We start from the raw sequence: 23394 nt of genomic DNA, 5'->3' as shown, positions 1-23394 counted from the left end.
AGCACAACTTATTCCTCTGTATGAAAAAATATAGTAAATATGAATTTCCTCCTGTACAAAATATAAAGAAAAAAAAGCATGCATTTAAATCTCAGTAGTGTTTTATAGCTGTTTCACCCCAGCAATGAATGATGGATGGAAGGTGGTGCTGAAGCACTGTATTATTAGTCATTAGTTTATGTTCTTATGTATGTCTTCAGAAACACAGCACTTGTATTTTAATGGATTAGTATTGGAAATGTGTTACAGCATTAGGAAGTAAGCTGAAATCTGTTATCAGAAATTTGCACTACTGAACACTGAATTACTCATTTCTTTCTAAGTTAAAAATTTGGCTTGCTGGACATATTTTAATGTTTCTTTGCTGTTCACCACAGATGGAGAACCTCCTCTAGCATCCGTGCTTACTGATACCATATTAGCAGGCCTTCCAGGACCCCGTGGATCAGCAGGTGCCATGGGACCTCCAGGTAACATTAAGATCATTCCATAATTTAGTGTTTAACCATTACCTGTATTCATTTCAGTACTTGCAAATCCAAGTCAAAAGCAACTCTGACTGTCTACATAGATGTGCTTAACACAACAACCTAATATAGTTTCAGTAAAAAGTATCTAGCATGGGCTGTGTTTCACCTTTGGAATTTTCCTGAGTCCAAATCAGTTATAGCCAAGGGTACAGGCTATGATTTCTTCCATCGCTATTTGCCTAATGTATGACTCAAGCAACTTAATTAGACAGCACTCTCAGAATGCCCTCGAAAACGGACACTACTGCCCAACTGTCATAACCTTGTTAACAAATTAATAAAATACAAAATTAAATAAAATGTCGTATGTCCGTTCACTGGAAATGCAGCCATTGCAAACATATAGACCAATTTTTTGTCTGCTGTCCTGGTGCCCAGCTGAAAAAAGAAACTCAAACAATTCAGTTGTATGAGCTTCAGTTAATTTTCAGCATATCTGAAAGTTTTTAATAATTATATGTAAATATATGTGCAACTATTTCCTTCAAATGAATGATCTGTAGCAAAGTAATAGCACATATTTTTACTTACTACTGCATTACAAACCTACAGTGGAATCCAAGATGATTACTTTTTTCTAGAATGAGTACAGTACCCATGTATTCATGCTTTTCTACTTCAGTGACATTAGTCGTCTATTTAAGAGCGTTAAAGTATGATCTTACATCTCCGGGGAGTAATACTACTACTACAACTACCCATGAGTACATCGCTTTGATTATGGAAAAAAAAATCTCCTGTTAAATTTCAAAATAAATTACCTACTCCAAGGAAATGGTTATGTGATAAACTTCCTACATTGTGCTTCAGAACTCTGAAGACCATTTTGTGATATGAAAGGTGTTTTGAAAAATAAATTGTCTATCATTAGCTTGAGGATTCATAAACGTAACAGTTTTTATATGGGGATTATTTTTAGTCTACTGATTTTTAGCTTTTTGTTTATATTACCATTTCTACGTTTGGCTGTTTGGATTTAGTTGTTTTCCTTGATTCATTAACATACCCAGGGGTTCAGAAATGTTTCATCCACAATGGTAGCTAACCCATCTCTGTTTCATGCAAGATGAACCCCAAGGCTCATTAAGACTGACTGCAGTCAGGCAAGTGTGTGTGATGAGCAGCTCCTTGCCAAGGCTGCAGTAGGCATTGGCAGATTATAATAGTGACAAAACGGGTGAGTGCCCAGGGACCACACCTTCGGGGGACCATGCTTAGGCAAAAATGTAATTTTAATGGATTCACGTCTATAGAATGAATTGCATAAAAGGATAACAGTTTTTTTTAAAAAGTCTCTTTCAAAAACCAATGTATAGGAAGTTCCTCCCACAGTACAGCCAAATGGGCTAGTAGCAGCCAGTAACAAGAAATAGGAGTTGGACTGCTTTGAATGAAGCACTGAGACTTGAATCCACACGGGCTGAAACAGGAGACTAAAGCACTGAGACTTGAATCCACACACACTGAAGCAGGAGACTGACTTCCATTGTGTGGAACACAGACAGCAGGATTACAGCAATAACAGTTTTATAGGTGTGTGTGTGTGTGTGTGTGTGTGTGTGTGTGTGTGTGTGTGTGTGTGTGTGTGTGTGTGTGTGTCTGTGTGTGTGTGTGTGTGTGTGTGTGCTCTCGTACACCCCTGCATGTGTGCATGTGATCCTGTGTACTCTCCCACAAAGTCATGCTTGAACTCCACACAGTAAGTCACCATAAATAATGCCAGCATTAGAGTTTCATAATTCTTAGTCACTACATATAAACATTCATACAATGTCTTATTTATTTCAGAAAATGTTAATTTCTTTCCAGGATCATCCTAAGAGCACTGTCTAGTTAAGTGACTTGCTCAGAGTTTCACGGTAGGCAAGTGGAGGCTGAAAGAGTCAAACCCTGCACTCTTGCTGACAGGAAGAAGCTCATTAAGAGCTTGGAACCTTAATCTTCTGCACCAACTACCAGCACATCATTAATGATGTCATTATATGATAAATCACTGAGGATTATATTTAGTCAGTAAGGACAGTTATTAGAGTTTCATAGTTTTGCTATTCAGAAAATGCATGTTGCTGCAAAAATGTTCTGTTAACTTTTCAGGTAAATTAGATTTGTCTGGCAGCTCATTCTGTGAGATATTAATGGACTGTTTTTATAGTCAAAACTGCAGGGTTTTGAACCCTTTTAACTTCATTTGCCTGTTATGTAACTTTCAGCAAGCTGTAACTGATGGTCACATTTGTGTGTATCTGTATAAATAGTTGGTTCCTGCATCCCACTGTTCTACTTGTAATTTATGAACATTGTGTTTATTGTTGCTGTTTCCTGTGTTAAGGATATTAAGTTTGTAACCTGCCCCTCTCTTTTTACTTTAGTATGGGAGTTTGCACAGAGGGTTAAGGCTGTGAGCTATAGTTCCTACAGTACAGAGTTTGATTTCCCTTCTTCTTATTTGACTATTTTATGATCTTGCACAAGTCACTTAACCCCACAGTAGTTTGGAGCAATTTGGGATATTTGGACTAGATTCCTTAATGGTCTCTTTAACTATGAACCTCCATGTTTTTTTTTTTCCTAGCCATTTCCTATAGAACAGCTGATCTAATTCAGGAAATGTTATGGCAGTTGCTGTTGTTGTTTTTCTTTCAGGTTTTCCCGGTTAGGGGTCGCTACAGCGGAACTCCGGTCTGCTAATGATTGGCAGTAGATTTTTACAGTGCCGAGGTGCCAGCTCGACGCCCAACCTTCAATGAAGGCACGCCCATTCACGCATGTCTTTCAAATGCTACTCGACCATGGGGAGGACATGCAGACTCCACACAGAAGGAGCTCCAGCCGAGAATCGAATGGGAGAACCTCTTGCTGTGAGGCGACAAAGCTACCGCTGCACCACCGCGGCTTCCACACCCAGCATAATAATTTTTAATGCAACATAGGCCATTTATTCTTGAAGGGCAGCAGGCACTGCATTTGTAAATCAGTATGGATATTGGTAGATTATCTTGGCAGCAGTTTGAGTGGCCTTTTATGATTGAAATGTTCTGAAATGGGCATTTTTGCAATTACTAGTTACTGTATTATGTTTCAATGCCTACTGGAAAAATGTTAAAAACTGTAAGTTTAAAATTAATTCTAACAAATGTTGCTGTATTAAACAAGAAATATAATTTCAAACAATCAGGAAGGTGGATCCAAAGGAATGCATGCATTTATGCATGGTCCTAAAGGATACAGATATACAGAGATGGTACTTATGGAAGGAAGTATGATTAAGACAGGGTAGAAGAGAGGCAGTAGGACCACGCAAACATATAACATAAACAAGACTGCAAAGGGAGGTGATGACACAATCAAGGATGTGGAAGACAGTGGAAAATGAAGGTGTAAGACACACACATATCAATTTCAAGTCACTGAAGTTAAAGCCCAGCTCACAAGGAATAAAATACACTGACTTAAAAAATCATGGCAGTGTATGTAGATGAAGTTCCATAGGGGGCCAGGTCAGACCACAGACTTAGAAATACCATATTAATGCAAAAACCTGCGGTAGTGGTGCTGTGGTAGCGTTGTTGCCTCACAGCAAGATGTTGTTGCATTCGATTCTCAGCTAGAGCGTCTTCTGTGTGGAGGCATGCTTGAATGGGCGTGCCTTCGTTGAAGGTTGTGCATCAGGGCTGGTAACTCGGCACGAAAAAATCCACTACCAAACATTAGCGAACCGGAGTTCCACTGTGGTGACCCCTAACTGGGATAAGCCGAAACACACAACAACAACATTAATGCAAAAAGCTTATGAAACTTGCAAGAGATGAGAAGATCTCTTGCAAGTTTCTTAAGCTTTTTGAATTAATGAAAGTTTCAGATTTGGAGAGACTGTTTTTAATTTGTTCAGGTTTATCCATTATAAAATATTCCTGATGTGAGAGTGTAATTTTTTTTTTCAATTTTATTAAAGCTGCTTCTGTGATAGTTTGTTGCCTCTTGTTGTTTTTGAGTAGGATTTTATTCAGTTTAAGCATAGCATTTCTTGGGGGGGGGGGTTCCATTTATTGTTGTGATCAACATTATTCCAAATTGTTTTTCTACATGACTTCAGTCCCCTGATAGACAGACAGGACCAGCATAAAGAAAAAAGAATACTTACTGTGAGGTACATTAGTTTTGTAGCCTTGGGTTAAAATGTTTCCTACCCGTAACAAAAAACATAAAATCACAAGAAAGACTGATTCTTTCTGAGGAATAAATGTGCCGAGAGTCCTTGAAATCAGGAAAAAAAGAACCATAAACTGTAGACAAGCTTAGCTGAGCACTTATAACTTGTTTAAAATCAATACTTTGTTATTAAAAATAAAAGACATTAAGCAGATGATTGTTTTTGCCAATATTTGGGCTTTATCAGATCTAATGATTTTTTGATGATCGTGAGATCTGATTTTTATTTATTTTTTTTTTTATTTATTTTATGCAGGTGTTGCACACACACAATCTGCTTTCACACTGGACAAATTTGTCATCCATCTGATTATTTCAAGAGTTTAGCCTTGTCAGAGATGTAATGCTCAACATTTGTGGTAGCTTTAACCTGCTACGTTATTGGCTGATTTGATGGTTAATGATAAGATTACATGAAGTTTTGGGAAGTTTTCCACTCCCACTGAGTATAATTTAATTATTTTGTCTATTACGTTTCACTGAACAGAATTTGAGACATATTTCTTGTGTAACATTTCAAAATCCTTACAAACAGAAATTTAAATATTAGTGTATTAAATAAGGGTTTTATAAGGATTAAGTCATTATCATTAACAGATATGCCTTGTGAGTTCTGAAAATATCATTTGAGATTACAAATAAGTACGCTTTTAGATAAAAGTGTTCATTTACAAATATCATTTATGAATGTGGAACTTATTTGCAAGAATCTTAGGGTCCGTTAACATAAAGGTCTGTTGAACAGAGAATCAGAGTAGCTAGTGGAGATAAAGACTTACTTAAGTTATGTACTGAATTGTCAACTGCTTGCTGTAGAAGTGGGATTCCAGAGAGTAACTCATACAACTTGGGTATGAATAGTGCCTCAGGCAATGGGACAACCAGTGATCACAAAAATATGCAATGATGAAGCAGTGTCTGCCTGCCCACCCATTTCAGTGGATGGAGAGTAAGGTGTACTGCGATTGCACCAGGTCATGTTCCAAAGTAGTGAAACCAGAACTGTTATAACAGGTATTTACAAAAAGGTATGTCCCATGTAGATTGGAGCAGCATTGCATGGTCACCTAAAGATGTAAACTAACATCACATCAGGGCTGGCTAAGCTGCATAGTAACTCTGTGCCATAATACCTTCATCTTCCATCTGTCTCCTCCAGTCTACATAAAGAAACGAGTCCATCCTATCAGTACTAATAAGTGGCAAGCCGGTACTCCAGAAGGGATACTGTAGATGAGAAAAAGATTGAGGAGGAGATTTGTGTAGTAACTGATGGTCCCACTCCCATAAAACTCACAAAAATATGTACTAAATGAATAATTTTAATTGAAGCTTCAGCCCAAGAATAAATTATCATTCCGTCTCATATACTGACTTTATCTAGTTCAGTCTCCAGGATAACCAGAACCAGGTCAGGAAAGCAATTTGTGTAAGGTATGGAACCAGTCATGTTGGATGGTAGTGTGCATTTTCAGAATGCCTGAACCTGAAATGTCTATCATTATTTAGTAACTTCAGTCCCTAGTGGCTTGCCAAAAAACTGCAGTTTTATGAGGAACAGACCAAACTGTAAGACAAAACTCTGGACATTTGAGAGGTATGCTGACGGTATTTGGTGAGGGACAGTGCAAAAAATCATGTACATTTTTGACTCTTCAATTTTGCCGAATGTACCTGATTTTTCTTGTATTTTTCTCTGTCCCTTAGCATATACTAATAGAAGTCTGTCTGCTCAATGGTAGTTCAGTGGCCGAACTTTTTTCTATTGGTATATGCTTGATTTACAATGCGCACGCTGGTTGGGCTGTCCAATCAACATGCTCATATTTAAATAGTAATGAGCCATTATTGTATAATTCAAGACTCTCTAATGCGCAGGTGAAAGCTGCTCTCTCTAAAGCTAAAAACACAGCATCAATGGGACCGGATGGTGTCCCCGGCTGTGTGCTACACAAACTCAATGAGGAACTAAACCCGCATATAAGGCAGCTGTTTAATCTTAGCCTTACCACAGGATACGTGCCCAAGGAGTGGCGTACGGCAACTGTGGTCCCACTCCACAAAGGCGGTACCTCTACGGACCCTAGAAATTACCGCCCCATAAGCTTAACAAGCCTGGTCTGCAAAGCTATGGAGAGGATCATAATGGAACTCATAAACAAAGACATAGGGGACTTGCAGACATTGGACCCGACCCAGTTTGGCTTTGTCAAGGGCAGATCATGCCTTTTGAACTTGGTCGACTTCTTCGAAACAGTCACCAAGGCCATTGATGAGGGAAAGGCAGTCCATACAGCCTACCTTGACCTTGCAAAAGCTTTTGACACAATACCCCACTCGGGTATTATAGAGAAACTTACCAGCTTAAATGTAAACCCATATGTCACAAGATGGGTTGCAAACTGGCTAAAGGACAGAACCCACAGGGTTAGAGTTGCCAGCGCCATGTCAGACTCCAAGCCGGTCACAAGTGGGGTCCCACAGGGCTCAGTCCTTGGCCCCCTGTTGTTCGGCATCTACTTCTCAGAAGTACAGGCAAACATAGGAGGACTATGGCTGACAAAGTTTGCAGATTACTGCAAACTGGGTGCCATAGTGGAAAGTACATCGGACACAGATATCCTTCAGAGGGGTCTCACGGAAACTGATAACTGGTGCCAGAGCCATGGCCTGAAGTTAAATGCCAAAAAATGTATAGTCATACCCTTCGGGAAAAACAAGGTAACCCCAAGCTACCATATAGGTGGCAATCCATTAAGCACAGAAGATGTTATCAGGGACCTGGGGACCCAGGTTGACAGTGGCCTTTCTTTTGACACTCACATTGCTAAAGTGGTTAGAAAGACCTTCTACATTGCCCACCTGATCATGAAGGGATTCACATCCAGATCAAGTGAGGTCATTGTTCCCCTGTACTCTTCACTTATCAGACCAATGATCGAGTACAATGCCCCATTCGGGATGTATCTCACCCGACACCTGTAGCAATTGGAGAGACCCCAAAAGTTCCTCACCAAAAGGATAAAGGGACTCCAAAATCTGTGATATGCTACCAGACTGAAGAAACTCCAGCTCTATTCAGTTGCATACCACCTGCTCAGAGGTGACCTGTGCCTGACATACAAGGCCATGTCCAACCCAGAATTAATGGACATGCTCCACCTCAAAAAATCCAAATCTACCAGATCCACTAGAGCAAGCGACTTAAACCTTAGCACGGATATAAATAGGACATGCTGGAGGGATAGATTTGTCACCCAGAGACTCCCTATGCTGTGGAATAGAATCCCAGTCCATGTGAGGCAGAGCACCTCGCTGGCTCTGTTCAAGAGAAATCTTGACCGGTGGATGGGAGATCGTAGGTTTACCCCGGGAATCATCTCTGTGTCACTGCTGGACAGAGGCACAACAAACTAATGGGCATAGTATTTTTTAACATAAGGGGTGGCGTAAGCCACAAAACTTTGGGCTAGGCTTATAAATGCCTTAGGGCAGATAGCCTAGTATAAACCTATGAACCTATGAACCTAAGACTAATTTCTTTATGCCTTAATAATCTACGTATGCTGAGCATTCTGTATATGTCTCTTTTTCCATGCTGGGTTATGCTGGGGTTGTCATTAGTGAGATCCAGTTATAGTTCTTTGTAGTGCACAGAGCTTAGCCTGTTTTCATGTACTACAATAATTAAATAAAAAGTGTAGGAGCACTAAGTGTTGTACAGCTTTGAAAGCTGTAAAATGCTTATGGTTGCCACACAGAGAACAGCCTCCAGAGAACAGCAGTGGAAAGTGCAGAGTTTTAAACATGTTGCACACTTCATTCAGCTAAAAAGAAAAAGTTAGAATGAAGCGTGTCATGTTTTAAAGCTCTTAGTGCTGCCTTCCACTTTTTGTGGTGTCCACTGATAGCTGTTAATGAGATAAATGGTGCATAGAGGTGATTAACAAAAGCTTGTTAAGTATCTTTCTGATGTCAAGAAATGTATAACAACCCTGTTCTTTCCTAGATTTCTAAACATAATCATGGTACTGTATATACTGGAAACTTTATGGATAAACACTGCTGTAAAGTGTCTCTGACCAAGCAGTGCTTGTGATTAAGATTAAGGGGTCTATGAATGAGGTATAATTACAATCTGACATTGTAGTGCTTTATTTTTCCAATGTGTTTGTTCAGATGTTAGCACTGCATGTCAATATTTTTGAATCATATTCTTTCAGCTAAGTTTTGTGCCTACTGATTTTTGTAGTTTGTGATGGGTTGTAGTGATACTAGAGAGAGTAAATTAGCAGAGGTACAGTTACTAACAGGTATGGATTTGAAGCCTCAATTTTCAATGTATTGATGCTTTCAACCTGTGCTGAAAGCAAATTTGTGGCTGTTCAACCAAAACACTTTGTTAAAAAAATTAGTCCATCATAGGCAGAGAGATTGACTTGCTTTTCACTATGACTTAACGTGTGTTTATTTTGAGGGAGTTGCCCATGTCCAAAGATTTATTTTAAGCTCAACATGTTTCACCCAAGTGCAATTATATTTGCCACTCTACTGGCAGGATACTGCTGCTAACATTTTCTTTGTTGTCACCGTGCTGTGGCCGCTAGCCTACTTGTGTTGGCATGTTGAGAAAATCACATTTAATAATGTCATACATTTATCAGCTATTTCTTCTGGTTTACACTGTAGTGCTGTTGCATTTAACTACCCCTGTTTGGTGCTTAAGTTCTACAAAAATGTTTCTGCTTTACCTACAGCAGACTTAAACAGCTTGGAAAATGATATTTCATATACTGCCTAGAAATACCTACTAAAACAATTATAAAGCCTACACATTAAATAGTACCAAAAATCAATAGTTTTAAACCCCTTTATAAAACACAGTTCCAGTTTTAAGCACTAAATATGGCAAAGAAAGTATAATTCTTAGTGGAAATGGTATGTGGATGCATATGAATATTGTGTGAAATTTGAATAAATAAATAAATAACCCTTGTAATTGATATGACAGACTTCACCATTCATATTTATAGCCACAAATAAAGGTATTACATTGTGTATCATTGTGTACAATGTGTACATTGTGTATCAGATTTACAATTGTATTTGACAAGATGATCTAAAAAGAGTTATTGTTAGCATCCATCTGAAATTCTGAATTATTGTTGTATTTTTATTAGGACCACCTGGACCTACAGGACCTTCTGGCCCTCCTGGACCCACTGGACTGCCCGGAGTAGATGTGAGTAGGTTAAGCTCTCTATTATTAATTCTAAGGACATTGATTTCATAATAAGTTCAAATTAATATAAAATTTACAAATGTCTGTTTGACTTTACAAAATGAGGGAAGGAGGGACTAGGGGATTGGAAGTGATAGTTTTTACCTCAAAATTTATAAATGTTTGCAAGTAGCAAATATTGCTCTCCTTTCAGTACAACTCAGAAATTCTTTTGTGAACTTGCAAGCTTCTTAGAAAAGAGATTCCTGCACCTGTATTATATATGTGCTCAGTTTTCCACTCATTTATTTATTTAAATGATGACATTTTAAGTCATATCATAAACTTGAGCCACAGTACAGACAAAAATTATCTGTAAAATTCAACTGCTAAATTGTTAATGGTGTAAAAATCCAACTGCTTGATGGTACAGCAGTGTGGAGGTGACTCAGGAATTTATGAATGCGGAGAGTAAGATTATGCCAGTCACCCACTAAAAGATAAAAAGTCACTTGGGTTTGGGAATGATGTCATGAATAATTACACAGAAGGTGCAAAACAACCAGACTACTAGTTACCATGGCCATCATATTCTGCAGTTCACTGACAAGTCAGCAGAATGAAAGTAGTGGAGAAGGTACTGTGGGCAAGGTGTTGGATACAAAGTCAGTTGTGATTCTTTAGTCAGGTGTGCAGCAATTATAACTTCCCTTGCAGTAAACATTGGGTGTCTCGGTTGCTTTCTGGGAATGTCATGGTCAAACTGATGATTTTGATTTGTGGTATGTCAGAGAAATTTAATGGCTATTTATAATGAACTCTAGTAATCCCGGCATGCCATAACTTCAGATATTACCTTAACTCTCTTCCACTAATGAAGCGATTAGGGCATTGCTATCAAATCAGTCAAAGTCCAGCCAGCTCTGCTGCATAGAGGGATGAGGCCCTGGCTGTGACACTGATGACTTTGACTTTGATTAGCAGCTCATACACTGAAAGAGCAGAGGAACACAAGCAGAGAAATTAGAAGCTGCACTGACTTGTCTAGTGGGGGGGGGGGGTTGAATGTCATTGGGTGCCTCCCAGTGGAATGTGTTGGTGAAACCCAAACACAAAGCAGGCTACCATTTACTTGCTAGTTAGGAGACAAAGTGAAGGTAGATCACCACAAATGGTGCTAAACATGTCATACAAATGATCCAATATAACCAGGTATTTCCCTCCTCGCATGTCTAAAATCGGCATCCATAGGCTTGCATATATGATGCCTGCCTCCTGATTCTCACCTCTCAATATGAACAGTGATCGTGGCATACAAGACAATCCTTCTCTGATGAGGATGAGGGTGCTCACTTTTCATAAGGATTTCATTGGTCCATAGGAGGAGGAGTGTATGGGTTCAAGGGGGGAAGGCAGAAGTTCAGCACCCCTGGATGAAGTAGGGGAGAAGAAAAACATCAGTACTGATTTCACTAGGTTACATGTGTAAATGTCCCAGTTGGACTTTCCTGGTAAACAAATGTTCAATAAATGTTAAATAAATAAAAAATAAATGCTGAACCCCATATGAAAGAAAACACTAATTACACAATTTTCTTTTCATATTTTACTGGGATTATATAAAAGTATGACGTATTTTTCCCATTAATATTGAATTCACTAGATATAACTTTTTTCCTGAACCCTACTCAAGACATCCTCCAAAGAAGACCTATTTTTTTATTTATCAACCCTCCCCATTGCATCATAATTACATAATTGAACCAAATGTTATTCCTAGCAGTGACATTTCATTAATTGAAAATTTTACACCACAAATTTTCAGCATTTCATACCATATTATCATATTACCATATTTTGCTCTTAGCAACTACGTCTATGTCATCTGTACATGTCAAAACTACTGATATCTTCATCTGCTTTTCCATCACATCTTTCATTTTGTAAGCTACTTCATTCACTTTCACATTCATCACCGGTGCAAATAATGCTGCATTCCTAGAGCGTCCTTGTCTTATACTTCATACATATTTCTTTATTCAACCCCCATTTGCTAACAGTCTCACTCTCTCATTCTGATATGCTACCTAATTCTATTACCTGTTCCATACTTCTTCATAATGCCCCACAAAGCATCATGTCCTACAGTATCAAATGACTTGTTAACATCACATATCCCTTTCCTTTTATACCATGTATACTTTCTTTCATAATATCCCTCATCTTTCCTTCCATTCTCCACTGTATTATTCCAATAAAAGTTTTATAATCTGTGTTATTTAGGTTAATGGGTCTCCATTTTTTTTATTTTGTTCTTTTTATCTTTCTTCCTTGTAAATTTTAATATCACACTATGTAACTCTCCATAAACCGAACCTTCATTCAAGTATTCATTCAGTACATTTACAAAATACCCTATTTGTCAGTCCAGTAATTTCTTATACATTCTATACCCTATACCATCTGGGCCTGATAATTTTATTTTCCTCTTTCTCCTATTGAATATTTTCCTGCATTTATGTACAAATAATCCTTGATATTCAGAATCAGATTTTTTACTGACTAGAACTTCAAAAAATTCTTAGTGTCAATCCATTTTCCTGACCTCTGTTCCTGCATGCAAGCTCTGTCTGCCATTTTCCCCTCCATTTTGTTTTCTTCTTTACCTAGCTCACCCGCTCCCTCAGCCTCTTGTACATACTCATGAATGTTTTCTTCAGTTTCCCCATTATCATTATTTATTCTTTGCTTATGACAGTTTATTGAAAAGTATCCCTTTATTTAAACAACCAGCATTCATCCACACACCTTCTTGCTGTATGTCCTTTCTTTCCACTCTGGTTACATTCAGCCACACACCTTCTTACTGTATGTCCTTTCTTTCCACACTGGTTACATTCAGGCACACACCTTCTTGCTGTATGCCCTTCCTTCCCACACTGGTTACATTCATGGACACACACCTTCTTGCTGTGTCCTTTCTCTCCACACTGGTTACAGTCAGCCGCACAACTTCTTGCTGTATGCCCTTTCTTCCCACACTGGTTACATTCTACCACATACCCTCTTACTGTATGTCCTTTCTCCCCACACTGGTTACATACAGCTAGAAGGCATGTGGCTGAATGTCCTTTTTCGCCACATTAGTTAGATTCAGGCACACGCCTTCTTGCTGTATGTCCTTTCTCTCCATACTGGTTACATTCAGGCACACACCGCCTTGCTGTGTGTCCCTTCTCCCCACACTGGTTACATTCTGCCACATACCTTCTTGCTTGCAGTTTGTTGCTGGTTTCTTTTTTTTTTGACTGCTGCCACTGTTGCTTAAGTCTTAATCACTGCATTTACTGCTGCAGCAATACCAGAATCCTCCTCAAATTGTTGCTGCTTTCCTCTTTTACGTTCTGTCACTGCTGAATAAGTTAGCTGCTGCATTTTCTGCTGCCGCATCACCTCGTTCTTTCTCCACATTACTATCCTCAGCACTTCCGAAAAATGTATCTGCCATTTCACCCCATGAAACAGCAGAACTGCCTCCTTGATCCTCCTGCTCAATTACTTTCAACAAAACACCATCTGCAGTATCTCCTGACACGAGTTCTGTTATCTGCACCACTTTAATGGACATTCTTACTTCATTCTCTGTTGATTGAGCTAAATGTTGCTTATTTGTAACATCCACGACAAACAAATATTTATTTGCATTCTGATACGCATTTTTTGAACAAATTTTTCTCCAAATTCTCCTTTTCCATCTCCAAACTCCCCATAGCTTTTGACTCCTCCTGAATGCTGCTGTTTCTCTTAGGCCTCTTGAGCACTCCAGCACCATCTAGCAGCTCCAAAGAGTATGACAAGTACCCCAGTGCCCTGGCCAAATTTCTCTTTAGTTTGTAAATACCATCTTGGGTCTCCCCGGAAAAGTGGCTACAAGCCTAGTGGGACAAAGGTGGTCAACAAAATGGAAGTATGCAATAGAGTTTCTGTGGTGCATGCAAACCTGCTACCACAACCAAATGGTTCTTTGCTGAGTGTGATCTCCAGGCTCCAACCTATGAGGACTCAAATAGCATCATATCTCTTCATTACACAGCATGACAATGACCCTTCTTCCACTTTTCTGCTACATGAATAAAATATTTTTGTGAACCACTCATAGGCATGAGAGAAAAGTGCAGCACAACAAAGAAAAATGTATATTAAGCATACCTTAATAATTTTTTTTACAATGTGTTTTGATGATAACTGAATACTTGCATAATAATTAGCATGCTATTCAAAGTACTACAATTCACTTCCTTCCTCTTTCTTGCATACATAACCAACTATCATACACCTCACAGCACCAGTGCTATGCCCAATGCTCAGCCCATTGTTTCCAGTGGCAATTACTACCATATTTTATACAGTACAGCACACAATCTTTTATACCTGTCTGACATCCATCTTTTCAAACAAACATGTATAAAAGTAATCCAACCCACTAATTAGTCACACAGAACAAATGTAAAACCAAGTGACACTGTATATTCCAAGTCTGCAACTATGTGACGACATTCACCCAACCCAGGTCCAGCCACAATGGCTTCTGCAATAATGGCCCACACAATCATTAATAATGTAACAGTTTAGTCCAGCAATTCAGTTAAGAGTCTAAAATTTATAAACATTAACCATTGTAGCATCTATAAAAAAGTAAATAAACTGTATGCTTTCATATTTCATTACAACCCTGACATCCTTGGGGTGGCTAAAACCAAAGTCAGAGACACTCGAGCAGGCCATATATCCAAAAAAGCATATGGGGTACTATTATATATCGAAAACACCTGAACCTATCCCTTTATCAGAAAAGGCATCGCTCATTCAGTAATGCAGAAACTCTTATTGTCTTACTCAAGCTAAACTCTTTTAAAACCATATGCATCATAGTCTTATATATTCCCCATAACAGTAACATCAGCACACCAGAGGATATACTGTCCTGGGCATCTGCCAATATACCCCAAGAAACCATCATCCTTGGGGACCTTAACATTAACTGGGTCCAAATTTTTGTCCGATAACCCTACCACCAGTATTAACCTGTATGGTTTCTCTCAGTTCATCAATACACCAACAAGATATAGCAAGCTCTCCTCTAAGGCCTCCACTGTAGACTGAATTCTCTCAATTAAACACAATAATATCTATAACTATGGCACAATATCTAACAAACCTAAGTGACCACTTGCCCAGTTTTGTGAACAGGCTTGTATGCGGTCCAATAAAACATTACGCAAACATGAATGTGCGTAACCTATCAAATTTTAATGTAGACAGTTTCATCTCCACACTCAAGCAATACAACTGGAATATGTTAAAAAATCCAACTTTAGATGAAGGCACCCTCAACTTTAATAAAGCCTTTAGCAATACACTGAATGAATATGTTTCTCTCAGGAGAAAAAAGTGTTAAACTTAACCCAGCAAATAAAAACAGCAGGCAATTAATGGTACTTAGAAAGTGTGCACACCACCTAATCCCAGGAAAAACATTTACACTACAGACAGAAGAAATAAAACCAAACACAGTATAAGGCTTGACAAAAAATCTACTACTTCAACTTACAGCAGGTACATGAAAATAATCCTAAAAAATTCTGGTCATCTGTCCAAAATCTACCAAATCCAGGCCAGGCTACAAGCATAGTAGGACAAAGGCGGTCAACAAAGGATAAATAAAAAAAAATAAAAGTTTGCAGCAGAGTTTCTGTGGTCCATTCAAACCAGCTACCTCAATCAAATGGCCTTACCCCAAGTGAGATCTTCAGGCTCCAAATTATGAGGACTCTAACAGTATTATACCCCCTCATTAACACAGCATGGCAGTGACCCTTCCTACATCTTTGTGCCACATGAATAAAATATTTTTGCAAATCACTCATAGACATGAGAGCAGAGCGGAGCATAACAAGGGAAAATGACATATCAAGCATATCTTAATACATTTTTTTACATTGTGTTGCAATGTCCTGCAACACACACAAAAAAAGAAGCTGGCATTGCAATGCAGTATATGGAGAATGCTGCACTCATGAGTTTGTCATCCTTCAGATGAGATGTTAAACTGAGGTACCGTCTGTTTGACTTGGTGGTAGCTCAGGTGGATCCTATGGTACCTATTGAAATAAGTAGGGGAATTTCACCAGTGCCCTGGTCACATTTTTCCTAGTAATATAAATGCCAACTTGGGTCTCCCCTGAACAGAAACTACTAGTCTATTGGAACTAACCCTGTCAACAAAGGATAAATAAAATAAATCAGATTCTTCAACACACTAGCTACAGGAGGATTCAGTAATGTCACTCATTAATGCATTCTGTTTTAATTCGGCTTACATTGTGAGTATGTTCATGATTCACAACACTTTTTAATTGTATTTGACTTTGTAGTTGTGTACTTTTTCTTTTATAGTACAGAGTCAGTACTGATTTACACAGTGGCAATACTGTTTCAATAAAGAATTAAACAAAATTTCTTACCTGATCAACACTAAAACTGACTTTCTTTTTTAATCCATAGGGTGTACCTGGCATTCCAGGGCATGCTGGCGCAAAAGGGGACATGGGAGAACAAGTAAGTGTGAAATTATAGTCCTGTTATTTTTGGTGCAGCATGTAGAAGTGGTTTCTGGTTCACTGAGCATCAGATTGGAGTTAGAGATATCTTGCCTTAGGGATCAAAGTCTTCTATCTTCTCAGGACAACGTTTCTGTGGTGACTTAAATTGTCTTTTTGTTCTTTGTCATCCTTTTATTCTGATGGAAGCAAGTGCAGGCAACATGGTCCCTCAGCACCTTTCTTTCAAACTAATACTGGATTCTGTATGAAGGTGTATGCTGTTTATGATGTTTTGTTGCCTTGCTCACTGTGATACTGTCTGCTTTATTTGCAGAATTCTTCAGAATTTCAGTGCTTGTAATTCACAAGCGTTTTTGTTATCCTTAGTGTGTATTACTGCATAGACAGAAGACCTGCTTTTTAGTAAAAGATTTGTTGTCTGCTGCATGTAAGGCTAACATATTTTTTGACAACTCTTTAGATACAGTTGATTCCAGAAATTATTTTTTTGTTTGGGTAGTTAATAAACATTGGGAAATACAGAATAAGCTTGAGTGACTGCTGGTGCCACCCAGTGGTGATGGGGGAGGGTGTGTACTACCTATTCCCTGTAATGCCAGGGGTGAGGCCTAGCAAAAGTGGAAATCTGCATGTACCTGTTTGCTGTCTGGGTTTGGATGTTGTTGTTCTGGGTAGTTCAGTGTGGAGGGGATTTGTGATCTTGTGCCTTCTTCCTGTACCTCCCATGCCTCAAGGGGATGTGCTATGGGGGATAGTTCTCCAACTGAAGAATTAGTGTGGTTCTTCAGGGAGAGTCTCCGGCTTTGCCACTTCTTGTACTTGTGGTTGTTTCTGTCCTCAGGGCTAAATGTAAAGGTTCAGTCTGTTCAACTGACAGTTTGTGACTAAAAGACAAATAAGGTTAAAATACTTTGAAAGGAGAAAATAAAGTCTTGTTTGATCGATCATCAAGAAGATCCATGAGTCACATTCAGTCATTTTAAATAGAATTTCCTTTATTGTTCTGTTGATGACTACTGACTAGTGTGCATGGACAGTGTGAGTTAACATCAGGTATTTATTAGAAATGAAGAGGGCTTGGCCTGACTGAGGACATGCCTCTTTTGCTATGAGAAGTATGAGGGTGTGGCTATGCTCACAGGTGCCTCACCTTCTTTCTGGCTAACAATAGTGTAGAATAAAAGTTTCCTAGATGCTAGTAAGCATCACCTCCCAAAACAGTGAACCATATTGATTAAAAAAAAGCCCCTAAACAAAGGCCATATCGATAAAAAAAAAACCCTGAACAAAGACCTGCAATTTAGTTGCTTTTTTGGCTGTGGCTGGATAACTTCTAAGTATAGTGTAAAACAAGGTCTGAGCCAAACATAAATGAGGGCAATTAAAGACAGAAAAGAAGCAGTCCTTTTACAGAAGGTAAAGAAAATAACACTGACCCTCCCAAATCCCATTATATGTCAATGGCTTGGGAATCCAAAGTTACTTCCTTATGTTTGGCATGAGTCATACAAAGTATTATGGGAAGAGAAAGACTTGAGGGAGTGCAAGATCACATTGATACATAAAGCCCCGTTGGGAGCCATGTTGTGGAAAACAGGCTAAAATTACAAATAAAGCACTTAGCGTGATTTTGAGGTGTTAAAATAGGTAAAAAAACAAAGATAGAGTGAAAAAAAGTTTTTTCTTAAGTTCCAGGGTGGAGTTTCCTGTAAGTCAAATGTGCTCAGAGCTGATTAAAATAAACAAAACACTGAAGGAGTATATCAACTGAAATAAAAGCCTGGACAAATGGAAAAGCTTTCAAGAGATATTAAGATGAGCTAATAAAACTGCAAAAAAACAGAGGTCAAATGAAGAAAAGCCTGGCTTGAATATGAGACTGCTCAGGAAGAGATGTTTCAGAAAATTTTAGAATTAGAGGACAGATCACATAGGGAAAGCCTGATATTTTCTGATGTCCCAGAGAAACTGGAAGGAAATGACTAAAGCACAAATAAGCAACTGGACTGGTGTTCCACAGCAGGAGTTGTTGATTGAAATGGCAAATTGTGTGTATGCTCCAAACCTGGCTATAAGAAAGCAATCTAGACATTTAATAGTAAAGATGCAATCCTACCAGCAGAAGGAGTTGATTCTGACAAAACCGTGGCAGAAGGACAAAGTACTAAAAGTTGGAGCCAGTAAAGTGTTTGTGGAAAATGATTATTCAAGGCACACCAGGCAGAAGAGAAGTAACTTTATTCCAGCAGTTAGGGAACATCGAGAAGCAGGTGTGAGATTCAAGCTGCTATATCAAGCTATCTTCAGAACATTTTTTTCCTGGAGGGTTAAAATAATTTTTTGATGCAGAACATGCTAAAGAGGAAAAACAGAAGTTTGTTTTTCAAAAATTGATCTAGCATAGAGATACTATGCCAGTGAAACATTTTCCAGTGTTGTAAAGGAAAATGCTTGAGAGACAGAAAAAAAGCACAGGGGTTGACTAAAAGAATCGGGACTATGTTTGGAAATGAACCAGAAATTGGATTTTGGGAGATGGAGATAAACAGGAAGAAAAACAGCTACTCAGAAATCAGTGAATAAATGCTGGATCACAAAGCATCAGTTACATTTGTGAAATATGACAGAATAAGAAAACATGCAAATACTGGACTTTTTTGTCTTTGTTAAACTTGTAGGGACTCCAAAGCATATGCCCTACTTCATGTCATTAATGTTTGGAAGAACATTAATGGGGAGGGAAGAGGAAGGAAAGACATAAGTGCAAGTAAAACAAACTGTTCTTAGCAGTATTTTTATAAAACATGACTTATACTGCATGCATAAAGTAAAGCTTTGTCAGTTATTTTTGTGGGTAATAGGGATACTAAATTAAACAGGTGCCCCCTCCTTTTTCTGTCTTTCTTCTTTGTTCAGTTTTAAGAAATGTAGGTACTACAGTGTAAAAAGAGGAGAAGCCCTGGACAAAAGAGCATGATACAAGTAAAACTGATGTGCTTTTTCTTTCTTTTGCGTAGGAGAGTGACTGGATTAAGGCACTAGGATTGATCTAATGACACATTTTAAGGGGGAATGCAAGTAAATAAAAGAGCACTAAATATAATAAAGTTTTCCTCTTGCAAAGTATGTTGTATCATTTATTATTAGCTCTGCCCAGTGCTGGGCATTGTTTGTAAGGTTTATAACATAAGTAAAGAAGGCTTTGTGGTTGTCATTTACCTGGGGTGGCAATTTTTGCACCATATCTGGCTTTGCTTGATTTTTATTGGGCTCCACAGTTCCCTGTTAAGTTTAGCACAAGCTTAGCACTTTAGAAAGACCTTCATTTCTTCTAGTATGATTGCCACGGAACTAACCTTTACATGTCCTCGGAAAACAGAGCCTTTCTGTTTCCTCTATTACATCACAGTTTGTGCTTACCTCATGTAGATTACCACACTTCCATCTGTCCCATTTCTACAGTCCTGTTTAAATCATTGGTATCCTGCTGCATCAATCTTCCAGACCATTTATCATTTTCCCGAATGTCAGACACCACCACATGTGTACCTGTTCACCTAACATTACTATTTACAACTCCTCTGTTGTCCTACCCAAACGTCCGGCATTACTCATTATGACCCCCACCCCTCCAGTTGGTTATTCTCCCTATTTTCTCAGTGTGTTTTCTGTGACATCCTGCCATTGTCTTATCTATTTCTTATGGCTTCTGCCTTTCAAGTCTTTTTCCTACCTATCCTTTTTTGTTTCTTTCTGTTGTTAGCTGTCACTCTGTCTGTTTCCCTTCTTCAGTAGTCTCACTTTAAAGACAAAAATCAAGCTGACTTATTTATCTGTTCATTTTTTGCATGCATTATTAACTGAAAATATCCATTTGGGGAGTCCCATTCTCAGTGGAATACTAGGAGAAAATGTACAGGCATATACAAAATATACATTTATCTATATTCCAAGTGAATAACACAAAAAGAAAGCTGCAATAAATAATAAAGTTAAGTAATATTCTGAATGCTTGAAAAGAGATTTAAGAAATAAATTCTTGACAGTAAAAAAACAAAACTGAAGTTTATACAAACTCTTGCCCACTCTGCCCATGTTACATATGCCAAATACAACAAATAAAAGTGAAAAATGCAAACATTAGAAGTACAAAGCAAGGAAATGTATGCAAACAAGAAAATATATGTAGACTGTGGTAAATGCAGTAATAGCTGTGAGGTCAAGACAGTAACTAGGGATAACAGCATAGTTAGGGAAGATCTGAAGTAGGTCAACTGATGTTGGTTAGGGGAACTGTTTAGATAAACACACAATTACAAGTTCCATTGCAAGAGAGGTGTGTTTTATTCCCTTCCCCCCTCGGAGCATATCACTGATTAGTCATGATTTGTTTCCATTATTTGTGCACAGAAACAACTTACATGGGATCACCAGATTTATATGTGATTTTGGAACAGCAAGCAGTCTGGTGGCAGATGACCTAAATTCACCAAAGGCATGTCTCCAGGTTATAATTTCAGACAAGGGAGGACAATCTGAAAATATAAAAAGTCTGAGAGTAAAGTGTAGTTGTATGACTGTTAGTTGATAGGAGAAGTGTAATCACTGCAGGAAATGCAGGGAAAGGTAATGGTGTGTGTGACTTTATTATATGCCAACTCAAGTTTCAGAATCCATGGAGAAGAGTATGTCCTTACATAGGGTTCTCTCAGTCAACTTCTTATCTGAATGTGGTCCACTCCTTGAGACAAGAGCTATTCTCTTATCCTACCTTTCCTGAGCATACCTGCAACAAAACCGGTCACACCTCTAAAAAGATTGTCTCATCTGTAAATTCCTGACATCTCTTAGTTGCTTCCCTGGCACATCCCTATAACTCCTCTGTAGCTGTGTCTATTAATTAATTAATGCCACCTTCTCATTATTGTCACCCACTCCATGAGAAGAGTATTCACTTCAAGGCCTGTCCTGTCCTGTCCAGTCTCAACCTGGTAGTTTTCTTACTGATAACTACCCTGCTACTTTTGTGTTACTCCCTCAGCTCACAAATAGGGTGATCAGGTCTGATAACTAACCAGTTATCTCACTTTTACCAGCTCAGGTCATGTTTTTGATGATAAAGTCTGTGATCACCAGAGCTTCACGCTCCCACTATGTTGCTTGCATGCCGTGTTATAATATAGCAATAACCCACGCCTGGGTGTGGGTAAAATTACACCGGTTGGCGTGGTTTGGTCGCCGGGGGTAAAACACAGCGTTAAAGCTAGCATTACCGATACCCAGACAGAAGAAATGATATATTTATCATGACATTATTTAAGAAATTAGAAACTTTTCTTAAATAATGGCATAATGCCTGTTTACTGCCCTTCCGCAGATGTCTGGCATCCGCGGCAGTTCTGATGTACTTGCCTCGCGGTACATGGAGAAAGCAAGATCTCCGTTGCTTTTTGTCTCGCTATGTTAAATGAGTTTAACATGGCGAGACATTAAAATAAGCAGCGGACATCTCCGTTGCTTATTTTAAAACTGTCTCACTATGTTAAACTCATTTAACATAGCGAGACACTAAAAAAGCAACTGAGATCTTGCTTTCTCCTAAACACTGCCTCGCTATGTTAAATGGGTTTAACATGCGAGACAGCTTTAAAATAAACGGAGCGATCTCCGTTGCTTATTTATGTTAAACCCATTATAGCGCAGACAGTGTTTAAAAACGAGTTATACTAATGGAAAAGTCCGAGGTGGCGGACCTTTTCCATAGTATAACTGCATGCTGGCCAATCAGCGTGCGTTTTGATCATGGTATAATATATGGTGTGTGGTAAATACTAACCGCGGTTGGCGTGGTTTGGTCGACCGAGAGCCAAACAGCCGCCAACCAACCGTAGCAGTAGCATTACCCCAAAAGGAGTTATTACTGTAATATATGACATTATTAAGAAAAGAAACTAATACTTTTCTTAAATAATGGCATAGTATAATGCCTGTTTACTGCCCTTCCACAGATGTCTGGCATCCGGCAGTTCTGATGTACTGCGCCCTGCACAGTACATCAGAGCTGTGGGCAAGAAAGCAAGATCTCCGCTTTTGCAATGTCTCGCTATGTTAAATGAGTTTAACATGGCGAGACAGTTAAAATAAGCGGACATCTCCGTTGCTTATTTTAAAACTGTCTCGCTATGTTAAACTCATTTCTTGCTTTATGTTAAATGGGTTTAACATGGCGAGATTTAAAATAAGCAACAGACATCTCTGTTGCTTATTTTAAACAACTCTCGCTATGTTAAACCCATTGTTTTAAAAAGTTATACTAATGGAAAAAGTCCGACGACGGCGACGGACCTTTTCCATTAGTATAACTTCGATTGGGCACGCTGGCCAATCAGCGTGCGTTTTAAGTCATGGTATAATATACCCTAACTAATATGTTCTATTTGCCTTACTGTGATAGCTTTACTGTGTTACCTGCTAATTTCCCTAGATTTTAACTGTGTTTATAGGAAGTGTGAAGAAAACAGGATACTTTTGAAGGGTTTGGAGCAAGCAGCTTATAGGCTTGAACAAGACTACATAATGAAAGTTTCATTAGTATAAAGAATGGACAAATCAAGAGCCAATGAGTTTAATAACACAACAAGAAAAAGGAAAGGATGCATGGAGGATACATAATCATTTTTTAACTTCAAGGTTGGGATGTTGTCCATCTTCTTAACAGCAAACTCAATGTGTCCCATAAATTTTTTCAGTTAGCTTCACTGGTGGTGCAGAGGGATAAATCCTTAACTCTAATCCAAGAGACCCAAGTTCA

The 23394-nt window shown here is 38.6% G+C and overlaps 1 protein-coding gene across 3 annotated transcripts in view; it reads left to right on the top strand.

Moving 5' to 3' along the window:
• Positions 1–23394, top strand: part of COL26A1 (collagen type XXVI alpha 1 chain) — a 2134825-nt gene that overhangs the window by 1999488 nt on the left and 111943 nt on the right. For all 3 annotated transcript variants that reach the window (XM_044054034.1, XM_044054035.1, XM_044054032.1), the window contains exons 9-11: positions 378–470; positions 9920–9981; positions 16525–16578. In XM_044054034.1, the coding sequence (XP_043909969.1) occupies positions 378–470; positions 9920–9981; positions 16525–16578 (209 nt within the window). The remainder of the gene's footprint in view (positions 1–377; positions 471–9919; positions 9982–16524; positions 16579–23394) is intronic.

The sequence above is a fragment of the Protopterus annectens genome, chromosome 13.part0 (assembly GCF_019279795.1).
Source record: "Protopterus annectens isolate FY-2018-M chromosome 13.part0, PAN1.0, whole genome shotgun sequence".
In the NCBI taxonomy this organism is placed as follows: Eukaryota; Metazoa; Chordata; order Ceratodontiformes; family Protopteridae; genus Protopterus; species Protopterus annectens.
The sequence above is the reverse complement of the archived record's forward strand: the minus strand, read 5'-3'. Positions and strand labels throughout refer to the sequence as shown.